The 23,444-nt window shown below is 36.1% G+C and overlaps 1 protein-coding gene and 1 pseudogene across 1 annotated transcript in view; both read left to right on the top strand.

Moving 5' to 3' along the window:
• DHX29 (DExH-box helicase 29) overlaps positions 1–23,422 on the top strand; it is a 47,303-nt gene extending 23,881 nt beyond the window's left edge. The window contains 17 exon segments of the mRNA XM_005887378.3: positions 197–340; positions 4,793–4,969; positions 6,305–6,422; positions 6,425–6,444; positions 7,419–7,563; positions 7,691–7,808; positions 8,425–8,509; positions 10,161–10,249; positions 11,216–11,344; positions 11,434–11,509; positions 12,182–12,406; positions 13,817–13,953; positions 14,361–14,454; positions 18,082–18,384; positions 19,152–19,283; positions 20,832–20,928; positions 23,141–23,422. Of these exon segments, the coding sequence (XP_005887440.2) occupies positions 197–340; positions 4,793–4,969; positions 6,305–6,422; positions 6,425–6,444; positions 7,419–7,563; positions 7,691–7,808; positions 8,425–8,509; positions 10,161–10,249; positions 11,216–11,344; positions 11,434–11,509; positions 12,182–12,406; positions 13,817–13,953; positions 14,361–14,454; positions 18,082–18,384; positions 19,152–19,283; positions 20,832–20,928; positions 23,141–23,196 (2,145 nt within the window). The 3' untranslated portion in view covers positions 23,197–23,422.
• On the top strand, positions 19,301–20,824 carry LOC138984182 (large ribosomal subunit protein eL34-like; annotated as a pseudogene).
• Positions 23,423–23,444: the final 22 nt, after the last annotated feature.

The following is a 23,444-nucleotide window of genomic DNA, read 5'->3' as shown; positions in this document are numbered from 1 at the left end:
TTTCTTGTTTAAGTTGCCAAAACAAATTTTATAGTTTGGTATAATTGAAAACATAGGAAAGTAATAAATGGCACTAAACAGATTTACTTAGACTGCTCCATATAGGAGCAGGGCCAGCACCTGTACTTCAGTCTCTAAAGCTTATTTCCCAGATCATTTGTGAGAATCCAGTCTTGGCTCTGTGTTTTCCCTTCAGAATTCTTTGTGTGGATATCAGATCCGGATGGAGTCTCGTGCTAGTGAATCTACCAGGTTACTCTATTGTACAACAGGGGTTCTGCTAAGAAAACTTCAAGAAGATGGTCTCCTAACAAATGTGTCTCATGTTATTGTAGATGAGGTGAGTAGATTCTATCGCTGTATGTTCAGGAAATGATTCTAAACATTTTTGTGTTAAAAAGATGTTACTTCTAATACTAGGTAACATTTTCTTCATTTTTACTAAATGCCAAGCACTTTACATGTAATTAGTTAATATCCTCTAACAAACAGGTCTCATGCTAATTGATACATTTAACAAATACTGTAGAACATTTGCTGTATGCCAGGGGCTATTCTAAGGACTTCATGTATACAACTTCATTTAATCCTTCCAGCAATCCTTCATTTAATCAAAAGAAATAGATATTATTATCCCTATTTTAAAGTTGAGGAAACTGAGGCACACAGAGTTTATATAGCTTACTCAAGTTCATACAGTCAGTAAGTTCTGCAGCTAGGGGTTCAAGCCTAGGGAAGCCGGCTGCAGACATCTCTTATCAGTTAGTGTGTGTTAAACTGATTTGCTTTGTACATAATTTTTTGAAGAAATTATATATATAGCATTTTAGTTATTTAAAATTTTTTTCAATTTTCCTGATGTAAAGTTTTTATGAATTTAATTCACCAAGTTCAGAAGGCATTAGTGAAAGTTCATTTCTTTGATTTTTAATTAATAGATTTAATTAACAGATTTTTAATTAATATATTAAATATAGATTACTGGGTTATTTTCCTCCTTTTGGTTAGTAAGTATTAGAAGTATAGAGAGATACAAAAATGAAAATAAAAATTATCTGTAGTCTCATGATTCAGAAAAAAATTAATGTTGCCATTTGTACATTTATATATGTATTTTTTATAGTTTGTATATTCACTTTATAATTCTCTCACATCATTAGTCTGCAAAAATACCATTTTTTTAAATTTTTTTTTTTTTTTTTTCTAATTTTATTTTATAAAAATACCATTTTTTAATAGCTTTATAGAAGTGTGTTATTTGGATATCCCATAATTTATTTAACCATTTTCCTGTTGTTGTACTAGTTCAGCTTAAGATGTTTTTAAATACAATATTTCGGTAATAGGTAAGTGATAGAAATTCAAGAGAAAGAAAGAGGATGTATGGCAGCTCGATTGAGCATGCCCATGGGTAACTGCGGAGAAGGCAATGGCACCCCACTCCAGTACTCTTGCCTGGAAAATCCCATGGATGGAGGAGCCTGGTAGGCTGCAGTCCATGGGGTCGCTAAGAGTCGGACACAACTGAGCGACTTCACTTTCTCTTTTCACTTTCATTCATTGGAGAAGGAAATGGCAACCCACTCCAGTGTTCTTGACGAGAATCCCAGGGACAGGGAAGCCTGGTGGGCTGCCGTCTATGGGGTCACACAGAGTCGGACACGACGGAAGTGACTTAGCATGGGTAACTGCTCCTGGCAGTGATGGGTGTAGCCATGTTTGTTAATACCTGGATTTTAGCAGTATCGTCAAGAATCAACTTACAATGCTAATTTGTTTGTTTATAATGAGAATTTTTTTCTGTTAGTTAAGATGAAATATTTGCATCAGCCAGTAGTTTTTCTGGGAACTCCAAATTATTAAAAAACTGTGTATGTGTGAGTCACTCAGTTGTGTCCAACTCTTTGAGACCCCATGAGCTGTAGCCCGCCAGGCTCCTCTGTCCATGGAATTCTCCAGGCCAGAATACTGGAGTGGGTTGCCATTCCCTTCTCCAGGAGATCTTCCCAATCCAGAGATCAAATCCAGGTCTCCCTCATTACAGGCAGATTCTTTACTGTCTGAATCACCAGGGAAGTTTGTTTAGTAAATATATATCAGAATGAATCCTAATTTAAAAGTTAGACCAACTGCAGGGAGCTGTTCTTTGATGGTTTTGTATTATTAATAGCAGTCTGTAGACCTGATTTACTGAACTGTGCTTCAGTGTGATACTCTCAGCCTCTTACTGAACAGTACAATAAGAGAAAACCCAGTGAAATTCATTATCATGTTAAATATAATGATGAAAGAGATGCTGGGACAGAACTCATTATATTATTCAGGAGCTTCTTTATGAAGATGTTTAGGATGATAATCTGACTTTCTTATTAGGAATAGTTGTGTGATTTGTTTTAGTTTATGGTCAGTGTGAGAGTTATGCAGCTTTTCCTCTGGCAGCTGTTATGTTTACAGCCAATCTTTTTGCCCACCTCTCTAAAATGTACTTAATAAAGTATACATTTTATGTCTTATCCTCATTTAAAATTTTCTTTTTTAAAAAATCAATATTTGGGGACTTCCCTGGCAATCCAGTGATTAAGACTCCATGCTGCCACTGCAGGGACACAGGTTCAATCCCTGCTTGAGGAACTAAGTTCCCACATCCAGAGCAGTGCAGCAAAAAATAAATTTTAAAAAATGATACCTGTATGAATTACCATCTATTTGAGGAGGTTCCCCAGATCTGTTTCATCTATCAGAAAATATTTCTCTCAAGCTTCAGATAATATCCTGATCAAACCAGTAAAGTAAAAATATCCAAAATTATTCCTTCTTTCTTGCATATCCTCTAAATCAGGTCACCTGGACTTTGTTGATTTTTTTTGAATACTTCTCTCATTCATATACTTCTCTCCGTATTTACTGGCATTGCCCTCATATATGCTACCATTATGTTATTTAATTACTTAATAAGCTTCTAATTAAAGTGCCTACTTTCTGTTTTGTTCTCTTCTACATTCTTCACATTATAGCTAGAGTTACCTTTTTAAAAACAAAATTCAAACCACATGATGCCCCTACTTTAAAATATCTTACTCACTATCCTGACTCATTAGGATAAAGTCTCAGCTTCTTAACAGAGTTTACGAGACCTCATATGAACAGATTACTGAGCACCTCACCCTCTCTGTCTCTTGCCCATTCCTCATCTCATGCTCAAGGCATTATTTTTGTTGCATCATTTCTTGAAATGTAGTATGATCCCACTGTCCTCCATGATTTTGCACAAGTTATGTCCCATGACCACTTCTTCTCCCTTTTTCATACTGTTCTTTCCTCCTTTTTTAAAAACTCATTTCAGTTCTCAGCATAGATATCAATTCCCTCTTAGCAGCCTTCCTGACCACCTGAATTAGCTACCCCTTGCTGTACAGCAGGAACTAATACAACATTGTAAATCAACTATAACTCAATAAAAAATATATATATAAACATATATAAAATATATATATATAAAACAAAACCAAAAAAGAATATTAGACTGAAAAAAACCCAAAATAGTTGCCCTTCATATATAATTTCAAGCCATCCTATACAGAATCCAATTATAAGGCTATAAACTCTGAAATGACTATTTCAGTCATTATTCCCCAGCATCTAGCACAATGCTGAGTACTATTTGTTGATCTCCTCTGATAGCCAATCACTCTATGAAATTTGTATTGTTTTATAGAAGAAGAAATAGGCCCAGGGATATTTGAATAACTTTCCCAAAGTCATATTTTAATTGATCAAGCCAAGAAGAATTAAGCCTAAGCAAGCAATTCCAGAGTCTGAACATTTAACCACTATTGCCTCCCTTCCACGAAAAATGATCAAACCTATTTTAATTTTTGTTGATCAAACCTGTTTTAGTTTTTGTTATCTCAATGTATTCTATCTTTTGTATGCTACTTTAAATCTCAAGAAATAAAATGGGGTAGAAATAAATCCAGTACAGCAAATGGCAATATAGACTAGTACATCCAGCAGATACTAAGTTCTGACAACATCCCATGTTTTAATGCTCTTTAGCAAGTTTACAGTGCTCATCCCTAAAATGCATCTGTTTGAAAAGCATAAAACCCATTTTTTAGGCAGTTGATAGAACCTGTCAGATTCATACTAAAATAATTCCCCCTTTGCAGAAAAGTGTATAAACGATCTGTCTTGCTGCAGTTTTGTGTCTGTTCAATTATATATTAGTGGCAGAGCTTTTAAGCATTACACTGGCTTCTGAGTGAAATTTGGGAGATACTTTAATCTTATCAGCTGAACAGTTATAGACTATCTCCTAAGGTAAGAGTCTTACTATCATAGCTAATCTTGTTCATTATATGCTGATTTTTACTGACTTCAGTTTTAAAGAGGGTGACTTTATTTTCAATTTGGAAGATCTACCTCATTTGAAACACAGCTTCTCTCACCTTCTCTATGTATTGACTGTATGTAAATATTGATTAACTTTTAGTAGATTTGAAGGTCTGATTGTTTTAACTTCTTAATAGACCTTATTATGTAAGGGCTTCCCTGGTGGCTCAAATGTTAAAGAATCTGCCTGCAATGCAGGAGACCTGAGTATGATCCTTTGGTTGGAAAGATTCCCTGGAGAAGGAAATGGCAACCCCTCCAGTATTTTTGCCTGGAGAATTCCATGGACAGAGGAGCCTGGTGGGCTACAGCCCATGGGGTTGCAAAGAGTTGAACACGACTGAGCAAATAACACACAGACCTTATATATGACTGTTTTTTTTAATTCTCTTTATACTAGGTTCATGAGAGAAGTGTCCAGTCAGACTTCCTACTAATTATCTTGAAGGAAATTTTACAGAAACGTTCTGATTTACATTTGATTCTCATGAGTGCCACTGTAGACTGTGAAAAGTTTTCTACCTATTTCACACACTGCCCTATTCTGAGAATTTCCGGAAGAAGTTATCCTGTTGAGGTAAGTTTTTTTAATAATGCCTATGTAAACAGAAACTACGTGCCCACCAGTGAGTGTCCCCAGAAGATAGGCCCTTAAGTTTGCTGCTGCTGCTAAGTCGCTTCAGTCGTGTCTGACTCTGTGCAACCCCATAGATGGCAGCCCAGCAGGCTCCCCCATCCCTGGGATCCTCCAGGCAAGAACACTGGAGTGGGTTGCCGTTGCCTTCTCCAATGCATGAAAGTGAAAGGGAAGTCGCTCAGTCGTCTCCGACTCCTAGCAACCCCATGGACTGCAGCCTACCAGGCTCCTCTGTCCATGGGATTTTCCAGGCAAGAGTACTGGAGTGGGGTGCCATTGCCTTCTCCCCCTTAAGTCTGAGCCTAGAACTATTCCTAAGGTAATGCAAGCCAAGAGAGGACCTGGAGCTGGCCTTGGGAATCAGATAGTTGAGCTGCCTTGACTAAGCATGGGTAGACTGGAAGGATTGTGCTGAATGACATACCTCAGGTACACAGCATAAAACACAGTTCTATAGCAAAGCCAAATCTACATCCAGATTGGGGTCACTGCCTAACAATAAGGAACTGCTTTTCCACCATGTGGAAGTCGGATATGAGAGTTGGAGTATAAAGATGGCTGAGCGCTGAAGAATTGATGCTTTTGAACTATGGTGTTGGAGAAGACTCTTGAGAGTCCCTTGGAGTGCAAGGACATCCAACCAGTCCATCCTAAAGGAAATCAGTCCTGAATATTAATTGGAAGGACTGATGCTGAAGCTGAAATTCCAGCACTTTGTCCACCTGATGTGAAGAACTGACTCATTGGAAAAGACCCTGATGCTGGGTAAGACTGAAGGCGGGAGGAGAATGGGACAAACGAGGATGAGATGGTTGGATGGCATCACCGACTCGATGGACATGAGTTTGAGTAAGCTTCAGGAGTTGGTGATGGACAGGGAATTCTGGCGTACTGCAGTCTGTGGGGTCGCAAAGAGTTGGATGCAACTGAACTGAACTTTCCACCCATCCCTCAAATTGAGGGGGATTTGTCTTTGAAGCTTTCTTCTGTTCTCACTGTTTGCCCTTTTGGTTCAGCTGATAAACAATCTTTAAATTGATTTTCACATGTAAAAAATATACACCATAATGTACTTTGTCCTAGAACTGCTAGGGACAGATACACATCTATATCAGGCAAGTTCTTCATTCCCAAATAATGCAGAAAAAATTTTTTTCATAATATTCTAATTAGCATGTGGTAACATTCAGGAAGCTAGCAATCCCTTGTTCTCTTTAAGATGATATTTACTGAAATGAATTTGAGCTCACTGTTCATATGCCTTCATCTGTGCAGGTTTTTCATCTTGAAGATATAATAGAGGAAACAGGCTTTGTACTGGAGAAAGACTCAGAATATTGTCAGAAATTTCTGGAGGAGGAAGAAGAAATAACCATTAATGTTACAACCAAAGCAGGGGAATAAAAAAGTATCAGGTAAGAAGAAAACATTTTAAAAGACATCTGATGATGATGTCCAAGGCACAAACTACCATAAGAGTTTTAAAGTCATGTGGCTGGCACAGTGCATTCAAATACATTTTGTTAGAGGAATAACAGATACGATTATGAGCAAATCTTAAAGATAATTTCTTTAATCTTTGTTTTATTGACTCTTTTACTGTTTTTACTTACTGTTTGGTTTATGATATTTGCTTTATCTCAACACCTTAAATTGGCTGGTGCAGGCCCAGAGTCTAGATCCCTGCCACTGATTTTTCTTAAGAGCCTTTGTGCTGGCATTAGCCATCCAGGGAAGCACAGTTCTTCATAGAGAGTTAGTTTAGTCTGAATGACATAATTTTAGGAATATCACAAAAGCTATGCTCCTGCATTTTGACCAGTGGTACTATTTACATGTTTTCACTGTATCTACAATATTTCATTCATCTAATGGACAAATTTAGTTAATCTTTTAATTAAGCAGATAAATCAAGGAAGCAAAAACTAAAATCTTCTTAAAACTGTAGAAACAGAGATTAGAAACAAAAGAAAGACGTCAAAAAATTAAAGGTAGTATTTCAAAGGAGATAGTTGGAACTCAGCAACCAAAGTAGAATCTAGAATGAGGTAGGTGTAAATTACTTAGTAAAGTTATCACGACCTCTTGGCCTGCTTTTCAGTTGCCACAGAACAGCGCAGCCATTATTCTGTTTTTCTTCATTTCTTTAAGTGTTTACATGCCAAGATTAAAAGTTTTGCTGTACTTCAGGGGGCTGGGAGAAATTAATAGGATAGAGATGAAATTTTATCATACTTTAATACTGTTAAAAATTGTATTCTTGCTATATTTTAATGAAATAATGGTGACAGAAAAATATAGATTTAAATAAACGCAAGTAGCTCGTTTTTTCCTTCTTTGTCTTTACTTCATATTTTTGTTCAGGTTTTTCCGATTATGTTTCTTTTAGGAATACATCCCAGTTCAGACTGGAACAAGTGCTGATTTAAATCCATTTTACCAAAAGTATAGCAGTCGCACACAGCATGCTATTCTCTACATGAATCCTCATAAAATCAACCTGGATCTCATTTTGGAACTTCTTACATATTTAGGTATGTACCTATTTCTAATGTGTCTCCATTTGTTTTGATAAAACTTTTCTACTAACTGGAGATGTTTTATTAATATTTTATATGCTGTTCCTTATTTTTGAATACTGTATCTTTCAAAAAATTTCAGACAGAAGTCCTCAGTTCAAAAATGTTGAAGGAGCAGTACTGATCTTTTTACCAGGCCTTGCTCATATTCAACAGTTGTATGATCTCTTATCAACTGACAGAAGATTTTTTTCAGAACGGTAACTACAGATCTTCATTATATTCCTGGTAGTTTTAAAATAGAGCAGTGTTTTGTACATTAAAATTCTTGATCAGAGCTTTCAAAGTCTTTTCACCTTTATTTAAAATTGTCCATGACAAAGCAATTCTTATTTTAACTTTCTGTTATAGCATTTTATCTACTAAAAATTTTAGGTACTTTTTCTACATTTGTTTTATTTTCTTAATATGATTTAGCAGAGGGAAACTTGTAGTTAAGAATAAGATGGTGACTCCCCTCCCCACCCCGTGGGACGGTGCAAAACCCCAACAGCACTGCAGCTTATCATCCACACAGACTGAGCTGGCTCTTTACTGTGTTTGTTTTCATATAGTTTATTACTGCTGTTATCATTATCACTTTGGCATCAGAATATATTTTTTAAAATTCTTTAAACCCTACATTCATATAATTCATATTAAATTTTTTCTCATCAATGAGTATATATATATTATTCTCAGAACTTTTGTGTGTGTTTAAAATTTTTCATAATAAAACATTTTTAAATTGCTTCCTATTTGCAAATAAATTTTGTTATTCTTTGCAGTGTCTTCTAAAGAGAAACTCTTGCTAAGAACTATGATTTTAACTTTCAGATATAAAGTGATAGCTCTGCATTCTATTCTTTCAACTCAAGATCAAGCTGCAGCATTCACACTTCCTCCTCAAGGAGTCAGGAAGGTAAAACTCAGTACATCAAATTTATATGTGATCCACCTGAGAACAGTTCATGAAAATGACTCCCTATCATCAAAGACAGTTATTAAGTGCCTTATACATGGCAGATTCCAGATGCTCTACAGTCTAATATCATCAAAAATGAACCCAATATTAAAATTCAATTTATATTTATATTATGTTAGGTGTTTATATTATGTGTTATCAATAACTTTAGAGGAGTGGTAGGAGAAGGCAATGGCACCCCACTCTAGTACTCTCGCCTGGAAAATCCCATGGATGGAGGAGCCTGGAAGGCTGCAGTCCATGGGGTCGCTGAGAGTCGGACACGACTGAGCGACTTCACTTTCACTTTTCACTTTCATGCATTGGAGAAGGAAATGGCAACCCACTCCAGTGTTCTTGCCTGGAGAATCCCAGGGACGGGGGAACCTGGTGGGCTGCCAGACGTCTTTGGGGTCGCACAGAGTCGGACACGACTGAAGCGACTTAGCAGCAGCAGCAGCAGTTTAAAAACATGGCATTATTGTTGCTTTTGAGAAGAAAAAGTCACTACTATTCCTTCAAGAAGAGAACACAAAGGATGTTTGATGTCAGAAGCTACTTAAATCCTGGGAGGATTCTTTTTTTTTGTTCTCTATAATCTATTCATCCCTGATCATTTTTGCAACACAGAGAACATTAGGTTAGGAAACAATCTTAAGGTATTTTCATTGTCTCCTGTCTTCAGGATTCTGAATGAAGAGATACTTGGAAAAAGTTTCTCAGATTCTTGTCCCGAAGCTGCTGCCATGTCTGTGGCCTTTGACAACCTACTCAGCCTTACTTTCTCATCTTTAAAAGGGGTTGAATTAAATTTATGATTTTCTAACTGTGCTCTGAAAAATCCAGGGGTTCATAGGTTATGCTCTGATCTGTAACATTTGGGCTTCTCTGAAAGATTTTGTCTGAAGAAAAGAATTCCACCACCTCTAAACACTTTGATCACCTAGGTCCTATCTAAGTCTTAATAATCTGGGTTCTCTTTCCTAGGATGAAGGATAAGAAAAGCAAGCATTCAGTATTGAGATAGAGTGATAACATAGTGAACTGACCTAGAGTTTCCTAAATGTTTCACCTCCAAAGACTCAACAGAAGAAAAAAACACACACACAAGAAGATGGGCTATTCAGCCATCACCATTAAGAACTTTTGAGCTAGAAAGGGACCTAAGAAATATATTTCTACCTCCTAATTTGAGACCAGAGAGGTAAAATGACTTGCCCAGGTCGCAAAGCTAATAAGTAGCAGAGCCGGGGCAACAACCCACCAGTTCTCCTTACTAAAGAAAGTATTCCCTAATAATTGTAAAGTTTCTGCTGAGCAGTCTCCATTCTCTGACCCACTTTCCCATTCTATGTGTATCATTTTTAAAATGACTGACTAGAATTAAGGGACTAAAAGTATTTCTGTTGGAAATACTTTAATAATTAATGAGGTGATAAAATTAATTAGAGCAAATTTAAGTTACACAGCAATAGCAATTAGATTGTGAATTTTTGTAAAGAATAATTGGAATTCACTTTTTAAAATGCATTGGCTAAACTAAAGAATTTTTAAGTGATGGCACATGGCTGAAAGTTGTTACCTAAATGTTTTGGCTTTGTGTTTTCAGATTGTTTTGGCAACAAATATTGCAGAGACAGGTATCACTATTCCAGATGTTGTATTTGTAATTGATACTGGAAGAACGAAAGAAAATAAGTAAGTTTGCATTTTCCTCCCAAATCAAAACATATTTAACCTGAAAAGAGCTTGGGACTCTTGAATTGTTAGGAGACATCACAGAACCATCCCAGTCAGTACATGTACTGCCAAAACAAGCACTAGATCTCAGAATCACATGGGGAACATCTCAAATGTCCTAATTCTGTCCAAAACAAAAGGTTTCAGAGAAGCTGTAGGGAAGTTTTAAATGTCTGAGAATAAACGTCAAAATTGATGTCATCAGTTTTCCCATAAGTAATATCAGTGTACTGCTACTGATAGGAAAGTGCTAAGAAAACGTTCAGACATAAATACTTATCAGTTAGTTTGTAAAATAAATTGTTTTACAAAAGCATTATTTGTGGGATTATAAAAAAGCATGGGTTTTAGAATCAGAGTTAGATTATAAATCTCTGATCTATAGTCTTGAGCAAGTAATATGACATCAGTTATAATTATCAGTATTCTCCTCATATGTAAGTGGGAAAATTAAAATTTCATAAATTGAAAGTACGTAGTACAGTAATTGGAGCATAGTAGATGACTTTAACTGTTAAATAACTTTAACAGAAAGATTATTGCTTTATAAATGTTTTGATGTTTATATTTAACAAATAAGGGAGATCATCTTTGTGGTCTATTCTAATCTATATACACTGTCCCTAATCTTAGAAAACTTTAGCAATATTTGGAAATGAGTATGACTGTCCAGTACAAAATATACTCCTGATTTTTTTTAACTGTACCTTTAGAGGAAGTGTTTTCAGGGTTGAACTGTATTTTGTGAAAGGTGCTTTGAATTGTGATGTTCACAGCAGAATTTCTCACTTTTTCAAAGAATTCTTATTGCATAATTAATAGGCATTCTAATCTTCAACTTTAGAATCAAATACTTCCCCTTTTGTTTTTAGATTTTGATTTAAGTCGGTTATCTACATATTATCTCCTAAAACATTTTTCTAGGTACCATGAGAGCAGTCAGATGAGTTCTTTGGTTGAGACATTTGTCAGCAAAGCCAGTGCTCTGCAGCGCCAGGGGAGAGCTGGGCGGGTCAGAGATGGCTTCTGTTTCCGCATGTATACAAGAGAAAGGTACGGCATAGCCTGGAGATTAAAAACACACAAACCAGCGTGGCATTTCTGATAATATGTGTTTAGGATTATATTACCTTATTTTTCAGATTTGAAGGCTTTATGGACTATTCTGTCCCTGAAATCTTGCGTGTGCCTTTGGAGGAATTATGTCTTCATATTATGGTAATCCCAAGGGAATTTAGATGAACTTTTGTTCTCCACCCCTTTCTAAGAAAAAAGAAAAAGAAGACCTAAATTTATCTTACCTTCTGTTGCACTAGATTTTCAAGTATTTTATTTACTCTGCTCTAAGAAATTCCCCCTTCCCCCATATTTTGTAAGTAACTCACTGTGCTTTAAATCTGCCATAGGCACTCATACTTTAAGAAATTAAAATACAGACTCATAGCCCAGAACCTGGTTCTCAACTGGGGATAATATTGCTTACCAGGGAAAGCCTGGAATGTCAGGAGACATTTTTAGTTGTCAGAACTGAGGGGAGAGGGAGACCATGCTATGGACATCTAGTGGGTCAAGACCAGGGATGCTGCTGAACACTCTACAGTGAACAGCACAGTCCCCTAAAACAAAGAATTATCTGGGCCCACTAACAACAGAGCTGGTCTTGAAAAGTCCTGAACTAGACCAAAGGCTTCCTGGTATGAAAGATCTAAAATATCCTTCAGTTCTTAGATTTTTTGGTTCTATAAAAATCAGGAATGAAGAAACTAAAAATATGCAACTGGAAAAATCTCCTCTTTGCTTAAAATTTTACTTATTTTTAGTTCCAGTTTGACCATCTTTTTTAAAATTTTTTCTGATCACATCCAAATTTATCACTTTTTCAATCTGCAGAAATGCAATCTTGGTTCTCCTGAAGATTTCCTCTCCAAAGCTTTAGATCCTCCTCAGCTTCAAGTAATCAGCAATGCAATGAATTTACTCCGAAAAATTGGAGCTTGTGAACTAAACGAGCCTAAACTGACCCCACTGGGCCAGCACCTTGCAGCTCTGCCTGTGAATGTCAAGATTGGCAAGATGCTTATTTTTGGCGCCATTTTTGGCTGCCTGGATCCAGTGGTAAGACAAGCAACACTGCTGCTTCTTCACTGTAAATATCATTTTGCTTGGGGAGGTATTAAGTTGGGAAAAAATTTTTAACTAAATAGAGTGTCTATACTAACATTACAGAGAAGGCAATGGCACCCTACTCCAGTACTCTTGCCTGGACAATCCCATGGACGGAGGAGCCTGGTAGGCTGCAGTCCATGGGGATGTGAAGGGTCGGGCACAACTGAGCGACTTCCCTTTCACTTTTCACTTTCATGCATTGGAGAAGGACATGGCAACCCACTCCAGTGTTCTTGCCTGGAGAATCCCAGGGACGGAGAAGCCTGGTGGGTTGCCATCTATGGGGTCACTCAGAGTCGGACACGACTGAAGCAACTTAGCAGCAGCAGCAGCATACTAACATTAAAGCCAGAAAATCTGAATGCTTAATAAAAATTTTTGAATATTTAACTTTTTATATTTATATACAAGAAAGTATCTTCACCCATATACTCTTGTGTATTGTGGGTATTATTTTGTAAAAGGGTTTTGGCTTGTAGACTTCTGCTATCAAACATCCCACTTGAAATATTTACTTAATTCTTTGTGTGTGTGTGTGTGCGTATATATATATATAGTAGATGATTCATATAGTAGATGGATTCATTGACAGTTTTGAACTCCACACTTTAGAATCAAAACTTCCTTCCCTTTTTCTGGGTTTTCTCTGAGCTAGCAATTACCAGCAATTCTGTTTTCTCAAATTATCTCAGAATTAACAAACTTTTTGCCTCTCTCTGAATCTCTTGCCTGCTTTGCCATTCCAACTTTATCAAGTTGTAGCCTTTTCTGGGACTACAAATAAGGCTGTTTGAAATCAAAATGGAGAGAGTATAACTTACTCTAGTCTTTTTTTTTTCCCCTAGTATCAGAAATATATACCAGAATTGTGTTGAGTCCAAGAAATATCTACTGCCATGATAGTTGATCTGAAAAGCTGCAGCAACAACAAATGGGTTGATATATAGTCCAGATTATTTAAGAATTTAATATTTAAGGAGCATTGTAGGCAATGGAAATTCAGACTCAGAGTCAAGATCTCTGGTCTGTGATTAAGGAATTTCTTTTAACTGTGTGACAGACTATCAGTCTCTTGCACAAATACTCATTTTTTAAAATCCTGATTCTGTTGCTATTACTTCCCTGTCTCACAAAGATAATATAAAAGTAAATGATAGATTTTTTAAATTCCATAAAATGAAACTAAAAGTAACTAACTAAAACGAAAATGCTAGCTATTATTAGAACACAGTAAATTCAAAAGAAGAAGCATGCAACTTGAAAGTGCAGTTGTTTTATGATTTGCTTTCTATTACAATACAAATCAGCTTTCAGTGTGTATCTCTTTAAGGTTAAATTTTTTTGTTTATTTATGGGCAGGCAACATTAGCTGCAGTTATGACAGAGAAGTCTCCTTTTATCACACCAATTGGTCGAAAAGATGAAGCAGATCTTGCAAAATCAGCCTTGGCCATGGCAGATTCAGATCATCTGACGATCTACAATGCATACCTGGGGTAAAGAAATAATCTGGGTTTTGTCAGTAGGTCAAACCTGGGGGTATTAACTATTTAAAAAATTTATCTTTGACTTTTATTAAAAAGATACATTTAAGGTTTAAATTTAGTATTAGTTACTTCATCTGTCAGGTATAATTATTTTAGAGATTTGTATTTTTATAATCCTAAACTTTAAGAACAATGTACTTTGTATTACTATGTGTATATTACCTTATATTTGAAGTTATTAATTTACTGTTATACATAAGCAAAAAATACCTGTATTGTAGTTGAAATTGGCTAGCTCTTAAAACAGGCAAGGCCCTTCCTCATTTTACATGATTATAATATAATTAAAGCTATGGTTAGTACCTCTGAAAGTGAGAGTTTGGAAACATTAAACTTTGGTCATTTTTCTTACATAGATGGAAAAAAGCACGGCAGGAAGGAGGCTATCGTTCTGAAATAGCATATTGCCGGAAGAACTTTCTTAATAGAACATCACTGTTAACCCTAGAGGTAAGTCTTAATGCAACTGTCTTAATTTAGGGTCATATGGTGGACCAGTGGGATTATGTTGGGAAAAGAAATGCCTAGGATAGTGCTTGACACATAGTAAGTGTTTAATAAACATTTGCTAAATTAATGAATTTGTGATTTTTTTGTTTTGTTTACCACAACAGGTAACCTGTATTACATGGTTATTCAAATAGTATTTAACAGGGACTTCCTTGGCTGTTCAGTGGTTAAAACTTTGCTTCCAAAATAGTGTTTAACAATCATATTATATTCAGGAAGTGGTCAAAGATGCAATATGATTTCATAGAAATAACTAGTTTGGGAATTAGGATAGTTGTCTATTCAACAGCTCAAGCTTGGAGAAGGTTAATTTAGTCTCAGTTTCTCATTTTAAAAAAAGAAATTGAATTGGGGATATGCTACAGTTTTTCTCAGCTCTGAAAATCAGTTGTTACTTTGAATTATCATGGAAATTTTCAACTATACATAAACGTGACAATAGTATAGTGAACTCCTGTGTACTTACTTCACACTTCATAGTTATCAACATGTGCTCAGTCTTGTTTTACTTATACTGCCCTTAATCCACTCTCTGCCCTCTAGATGATCTTGAAGCAAATCCCAGATGTCAGGTTATTATATATCTCTGAAGTATAGGACTTGTTTTTTTCTTTAGCATTATCATGCCTTGAAAAATAATTCCTTTATATCGTCAACTATACAGTGTGTAAATATCCCTGATTTTTCATATTTTTTTTTTTTACAGCTAGTTCAAATCATGATCCACACAAGGTCCACATGTTAAAATCGGTTGATATGTCTCAAGTGTAGTACAGCATTTAAAGGGAAATGGTGTTTAGGGCAGACGTGCTATAAAAGCATTCAGAAAATAAACTTAACCTCTCACATAATTCCCCTATTCTATGCTCATATTTTAAAAGGTTGTCTGGCTTGGGTTCAAGATATGGAGAGATAAGCAACGCTCCTTTGTCTGCACTCCACTTCCTCCAGACCTTCAAGTTGCCCCCCACTCCCTTCCTTCTATCAGCCTTGTCTTCACCTCCCCTAGGCTACAGGGTTTTCAGTTCTTTACCAGTCTGGTGGTATTACAGCAACTGTCTGTCTGATTTTTCTTCTCCTGGAATTGAAGTCCCTTAAGTCCCAAACCAGAAAACTCAAGGAAATCCTAAATGTAAACTTCATCTTTTAATCACTTGTATCCTGTCTACTTTAAAAATGCTCATCCTTGCGAGACAGCAAAAGAGACACAGATATAAAGAACAGACTTTTGGACTCTGTGGGAGAAGGCAAGGGTGGGATGATTTGAGAGAATAGCATTGAAACATGTATATTATCATATGTGAAATAGATCGCCAGTCCAGGCTTGATGCATGAGACAGGGCGCTCAGGGCTGGTACACCAGGATGACCCTTAGGGATGGGATGGGGAGGGAGGTAGGAGGGAGGGTCAGGATGGGGAACACATGTACACCCATGGCTGATTCATGTGAATATATGGCAAAAACCACCACAATATTGTAAAGTAATTCAGTTCAGTTCAGTTCAGTCGCTCAGTCGTGTCTGACTCTTTGCGACCCCATGAACTGCAGCACTGCGGCACACCAGGCCTCCCTGTCCATCACCAACTCCCGGAGTCCACCCAAATCCATGTAAAGTAATTAGCCTCCAATTTTAAAAAAGGCAAAAAAATAAAATTGGATTTTTAAAAAAAAATACTCATCCTCCCTGTGGTATTTTAGCTGATTGGCATTACTAAAGGTAGAAAAAGATTTTAAGCAACAAGTTTAGATGGTTGCCATTAATAAACATGGTCAGAGTTCTTCAGGAAATTGTTTCCCAGAGACAAGTGAAGAAGGTTCTCGCAGTCTAGGATCAGAGTCCTCTGTAGTTCTTCCTCAGTGTCTCTATGAGCCCATCCTTATTGAGTAAAACTATTGAAAGCAGAGCTACTGTTAAAGTAGATATACTGAATGAAAATGCATTCAGGCACATTTTTATTGCTTTCACTTATTAGACATTCGTATGTTAATTGAAGTATGGTTGATTTATAATATAATAGGCATACAGCACAGTGATTCAATAATTTTCTAGATTATACTCCATTAGAAGTGATTGTAAAATACTGACTATAGTTCCTGTGATGTACAATATATCCTAGTTGCCTGTCTGTTTTATACAGACTGGTGTGTGCCGCTTAATTCCATATCCCTGTCTTGCTCCGCCCCCTTTGCCTTCCTCCAGTGGTGCCACTTGTTTGTTCTATCTGTGCGGCCGTTTCTGTTTTGCTGTATGCGTTTGTTTATTTCAGGTCCCACAGTTCAGTGATAGCACACAGTGTTTGTCTTTCTCTGCCTCACTTCACTAGCATACTGTCAGTCCATCACCGTTGCTGCAAGTGGCAGGTTTTTTTTTCATTTTTACTAAAGTTTTATTATATATTTACGGAACTTGAGGAATAGTAATATATTAAAACATTTCTTCAAAGTATTGGCTGTGTTAAACTGAAAATAAACTGATACGTTAATGAAATGCCTAAAGAGTTGGCTAAACTAATAAAGTATTATTTATTCAAAGAATAATGCACAAGGACTTCCCTGGCAGTCCAGTGGTCGGCATTCTGTGCTTCCAATGCAGGGTCATGGATTTGATCCCTGGTCAGGGAACTAAGATCCCACATTCCATGAGATGTGGCCAAAAAAATATTAAAAAAAAAAACAAAACAAGAACGCACAGAGATATATACTTCATGCTGCTGGTTTTACTTAGTAATATGATGGATTAGGAAAATATTTGACAAATGTTAATATAATAAGGTTAGAAATGAAACATTTTAGCATGCCAAATTCCGCAAGTTTTTTTTAATTGGCATGTAGTTGGTTTATAATATTAATTTCAGGTATATACATAGTGATTCACAAATTTTAAAGATGATAGTCCATTATGGTTAACTGCAGAATATTGGGTTTTATTGGGTATATTCCATGTGCTGGCAACATGTCCTTGTAACTTAATTATTTTACACATAGTAGATTGTACCTCTCAGCCACCTATCCCTACCTTGCCCCTCGCTCCTTCCCTCTCCCTACTGGTGGCCACTAATGTGTTCTCTATGTTTGTGTTTCTTTTTTGTGTTATATTCACTAATTTTATTTTTTTTAGAGTCCACATATAAGTGATAACATATAGTATTTTTCTTTGTCTGTCTGACTTATTTCACTTAGCATAATGCCCTCCAGGTCCATCTACTTTGTAGCAAAAGGCAAAAATTCATTCTTTTTGTGCTGAATAATATCCCATTGTGTGTGTGTGTGTGTGTATTATCATCTTTCTCCATTTGTCTGTTGATGGACATTTGGGTTTCTTTCATGTCTTGGCTATTTTGTAAACATCTATGAACATTGGAGTTCATGTATCTTTTTGAATTAGTGTTTTCATTTTTTTCTGGATATATGCCCGGGATTGAGATTGCTAGATCATGTGGTAATTCTCTTTTTAGCTTTTTGGAATCCTGTCCATTTTGATAGGAAACAGTAATATAAAGTACAAGGTTGTTTTGCACCTTCTTTAACTGATTATGATCGTGTCTCTTTTTAACAAACCAATCTAGGATGTAAAGCAGGAGTTAATCAAGTTGGTTAAAGCAGCAGGATTTTTATCATCTACAACTTCTAATACCTTCGAAGGAAACAGAGCCACACAGACCCTTTCCTTCCAAGAAATTGCCCTTCTTAAAGCTGTACTTACTGCTGGACTGTATGACAATGTGGGAAAGATAATCTACACAAAATCAGTTGATATTACAGAAAAATTGGCTTGCATTGTGGAGACAGCCCAAGGCAAAGCACAAGTACATCCATCCTCAGTTAATCGAGATTTGCAGATTTATGGATGGCTTTTATACCAGGAGAAGGTAAAGTGCTCATTCTTAAATTCCAGTATTCGGGACATTATTCTAGAAGTCAGTCATAACAAATTTGGATGCCTACCAAATAGTATATTTGGTTCTTAAACTGAGTTGTTCATGTTTGTTCATATTTGAAATCAAGATGTTCATGGTTTCTCAACAAAAATATAAACATGTCTTTTTTCTACATCTCCAAATAAGGGGGATATGGAATGGGATAGAACTAAACGTGATGTTACAGCAGTCTGAGACACAATGCAACCTAAGATGACTTAATAGCAAATATTTGTAGATTAAAACAGTCAACCTTTTGAATCATAGCTCATTAAATTAATAAAGATCCATAATTTCAAGCACTGGCTTGAGTAAATCCCAGCTGTCAGCAAACTTAAATATGTAAAACATGACAAATTCCTGACTAATGGTCATTGCTAAACCTTGCTGTAGAAACCAGGCACTTTGAAACTTAATCATAATTTTTATCTTTCCACTAATTATTTAACAGTATTAGCATAACACTACTTTTTCATACTTTATGTTCAAGGTATACAATTCAGCCTTACAATTAATGTTGGAAATCCTTTTAATAGTATAAATACACAGATGGTGACTGTGATTATTATAAAAGAGATTGTGCAACATAATGTAGACATGTAGCTTTATAAAACAATTTAAAATAGTAGCAAATTATAGAAAAATGCTTACATGAAACAGAAAATGAATTTTTTATTTTTTTAGGCTATGAAGTGTCTTTTTTTTTTTTTTTAATACAGATACGATATGCCCGAGTGTATTTGAGGGAAACTACCCTAATAACCCCTTTTCCAGTTTTACTTTTTGGTGGTGATATAGAAGTTCAGCATCGGGAACGCCTTATCTCTGTTGATGGCTGGATCTATTTTCAGGTACATGCTACAACTGATCTTAAAATTTTACTGCCAATACCATTGAGATAGATTTTTTTTTTTTTTTTTTTTTTTATTGGAGTTTGCATAATTTCTTCCTATGGTTTGACTTAAATAGAAGACGTCCATATTTTATCTTGCCTGTATGGTTTTAAACCTGCTTAATTTTAAAATCAAACTATATTCCTAATTGCATATTGCATTTATTGTCAGTAATAATGATTTGCCATGTGGTGGACTTCAGTAGTTAATTTTACATGGATCATCCTAATTTAATACCCTAACAACCTTGTTAGATGATTTCTTTCTATTGACGAGGCACTTAAGCTGAGTTAGAGTTAAATAGCTTACATGGATTGTTAATGGTAGAGCAAGGTTTAAACCTAGAACTATATGATCCTCAGACTTGTGCTCCTTCTGCTATATCATGCCACCTATAAAAAGACACAAATTCATTTAATTCATACTGTTAAAATTCTCCTCTGGAAAAATTAGACCAACCAGTGTGCTACCAACAATAAGTTTATGTCTCTATAACTTATCAACATTGACCACTTTAAGCAAATCTAATACATTCTGCTCTGATATACCATGATAGCTGTTTGTCTAAGACTGGAGATGTAAATTTTAAATGCAGTTTAAAAAATATGTGCACTTCTCACAAAGAGGGGGAGATGGTGATAGTGTTCTATAACTGGATTGTGGTGATGGCTGTACAACTCTATAAGTTCATTAAAAATCATTGAGTTGTACACAGTAAATTTTTATGATCTATAAATTATTCCTTAGTAAAGCTATTTTAAAAATTACATTTTAAAACCTGTAGTCCTCTTTCTTCCTCTTCCGGGGACGATATCTAGAGGTATTCAGGATGGTCCAGTGTCTGACCTACCGTCGGAGGCCGTCCTACAATACAGCCTCTAACAAAACCAGGCTGTCCCAAATCCCTGGTAATGGCATTGTTTGCCTTTATACCGAGAAGGTTGGGAAAGCACCAGAATCCACATGTGGGCTGTGCCCAGGCCGATTTCAAGGAGTTCATGCTGTGAGACCTGAAGTTCTTAGGAGGTTGTCTAAAATGAAAAAACACAATCAGCTGGGCCTATGATGGTTCTATATGTGCTAAATGTGTCCACGACAGGATAAGCATGCTTTCCTTATCGAGGAGCAGAAGATCATTGTGAAATTGTTGAAAGTACAAGCACAGAGTCAGAAAGCTAATTAAAAAATGAAGCATTTTTGAGCAATAAAATCAAAAAGCACAAAAACGAAACTGTAGTCTTCACTCCCATAGAGTTGATACAAGAGAAGAAAACAATTGCAAAATGGTTGCTATACTCTGGAAAGAGGTATCAAGTTTATGGGTACTTATAAGGAAATTGAAGTTTATGTCTCTTAGCTGCAGAAGGTAATTTATTTTTCCCATAACATTTTATATTTAAGTCAATATGTGTTAAAGCACATTGTAAGGCATATATGCTTACCTTGATTTTTTCTAAACGCATTCACACTCCTGGGATTAATGTTCAATTTGTCATCTCTCAACAGGCACCTGTTAAGATAGCTGTCATTTTCAAGCAGCTACGAGTTCTCATTGATTCTGTTTTAAGAAAAAAACTTGAAAACCCTAAGATGTCTCTTGAAAGTAAGTGTCTGACTCTAAGAAAGAGAAACTTTCTCTGAGGTTCTCAATATGTTTTCTCTACCAGTCTCCCAAATGTAGAGCTGTTAGTCTGTAATCCTTCAACAGAAATCTGCAGGGGACACCTGAGTTGCCACTTAGTCTGGTATGTGCTTTGCTGTGCTTAGTCACTCAGTCGTGTCTGACTCTCTGCAACCCCGTAGACTGTAACCCACCAGGTTGCTCTGTCCATGGGGATTCTCCAGGCAAGAACATTGGAGTGGGTTGCCATGCCCTCCTCCAGGGTAGTCTGGTATAGTGTTTCCCAGACTTGCCAAATCATCAGAGTTATCCTGGCAGCTGTTAAATATATATAAATATGGTCCAAAGACCTACCTCAGGCATACTGAATCTCCTCTATGGGAGAAGCCTATGGCCATATTGCTGTTTTATAATCCTTTCATCTGTAACACTTCCCCTGTACTACCATCCCCATTTTTAAATGCAATTATTTTTAATAAACTAGGTTGTTTTTCTGGTAGAATTTCTTACATTTAGGATTTGGGCAGTTGGATCTTCATGCTTTGATTTAATGTTTCTCTGTTCCCTATATTTTCTGCAAACATGGGTTTGATCCCTCGGTCGGGAAGATCCCCTGGAGAAGGGCATGGCAGCCCCCTTCAGTCTTCTTGCCTGGAAAATTCCATGGACAGAGGAGCTTAGTGGGCTACAGTCCATGGGGTCATAAAGAGTTGGACATGACTGAGCAACTCACATACATACACATTCTCTATATTTCCTGAAAACTAGTAGTATACCTAATGACTTGATTAGAATCTGGTTTTTAGGAAAAGAATATTTTTTGGTTGGTGCTATATCCTTCCCATTTCATCACATCAGTTTCATTTTCTTGTTTTTAATGATAAGAATTGATCAATTTGTTCAATGTGATTATATTTAACAAATATCCCAATTAATTCTAGTAGGTAGGCAAGTTGGGGAGCTGCTGGTCTAGTGCTACTGCCCTGAAGTCTCACACTTTATTAATTTCCATAACGGAAGGTGAATGAATAAGCATTTAACTGTGTTAGTTTTCCTGTACTGCTGGAAACTTAAATCAGGTCTTGACATATTAAGAGAAGTGGGCTCTTCCCTTGAGGAACTCTGTGCACTACAAAACAGCCTAAAACAACAACAACAAAAAATACATTATATTAAGGACAGGTTGAACCTCAACTTTTAAATAAAGAAAAATCAATTTTAAAATGCTTTCAATGTTTATCTTTGCCATAACAGGAAAAGTGGAACCTGCCCTCTGATGAGGCATGTATTTTTGACTTCAGGGAGGATGAAGTACATTAGTGTCCTCTCTTTCTGGACTTTAGAGTAAAAGAAGTTGGGATCTAAGGGACACCAAGCTTTTGAAAAAGAAATAACTGAAGTTGCTCTTGTATTTTCTACTATACTGTTCCTCAGACTGAAAATCATAGTTCTGTCTAGACCTGTCCTGTTCGCCTTGCAGCCAGTGAACTTTCTTCCCTCACTCCTTTTTATTTAACGCCACTATAGCCTCCAAGAGCCTGAGTGTCAGCCCATGGGCCCAGTTATCAGACTTCTCCATTGCAGTCATTGAAACGTAGACCATTTTCTTATTGAAGTGTCTAGTAAGATAAGAATTTCAGTCTTGGAGTCCTGATAATTACAACTATTCAGAAAGTAGTTATGAAGTCACAATATCAGACCAACTGATTAAAAGCAGAGGCAGCTGTGAAAACCTCTAACAAATAACGTAGCCCCTGTTTAGTCTGTTTGTCCAATTAATTGGTGTTTGATTCCTTTGTTATGTAGAGCGGTCTATCACTTTGCCATCCACACTTCTCCTAGCGCACTTCCCTGGTAAATTTTTTGTTTCCTTTGAACTATACATGGAAAAACAGATAAACAGTGCTTTATTCCTTGCCCATACTGTTGGCATCCCGGCTAATTCTGAAGTGCATGGATGAGTCAAAAAGTAGACTTGAACTAGGTGAAAAAGTTAGGAAATATACTGTCTGAATAGAATTTTTAAGAAATAATAGAGGCATCTCTAGTTTTATAAGTGAATATTGCTGGTGTTAACTCTGTATTCTAATTTAAAAGAATCTTTTAATGAAGTATACCTGTGGTTTACATGTGTATACACTGAAAAATTAGTCAGTGATGAATTTATTCATTGGTTTTTTCTTCTTCCATCCAGATGACAAGATTCTCCAGATCATTACTGAATTGATAAAAACAGAGAATAATAATTGAAACTGCAATTCATGATCCACTGCTTTGAAGAGAGTCATGAAATTATGTGAAAATGGACCATCCCATTAAGTATTTCAGTACTTAAATGTTGGTACTAGTCATATAATGTAAAGGTGGTGGAAAAAAGCACATACTTTAAACATGTGTAATTTTCTAATTTCTTTTTAATGATAGCTATTCTCAGTGTATTTGCCACTACATTTACAATAAATTCTTTGGTATCATCCATGTAGTATTCATCATCATGT

The sequence above is a fragment of the Bos mutus genome, chromosome 20 (genome assembly GCF_027580195.1).
Source record: "Bos mutus isolate GX-2022 chromosome 20, NWIPB_WYAK_1.1, whole genome shotgun sequence".
NCBI lineage: Eukaryota > Metazoa > Chordata > Mammalia > Artiodactyla > Bovidae > Bos > Bos mutus.
The sequence above is the reverse complement of the archived record's forward strand: the minus strand, read 5'-3'. Positions and strand labels throughout refer to the sequence as shown.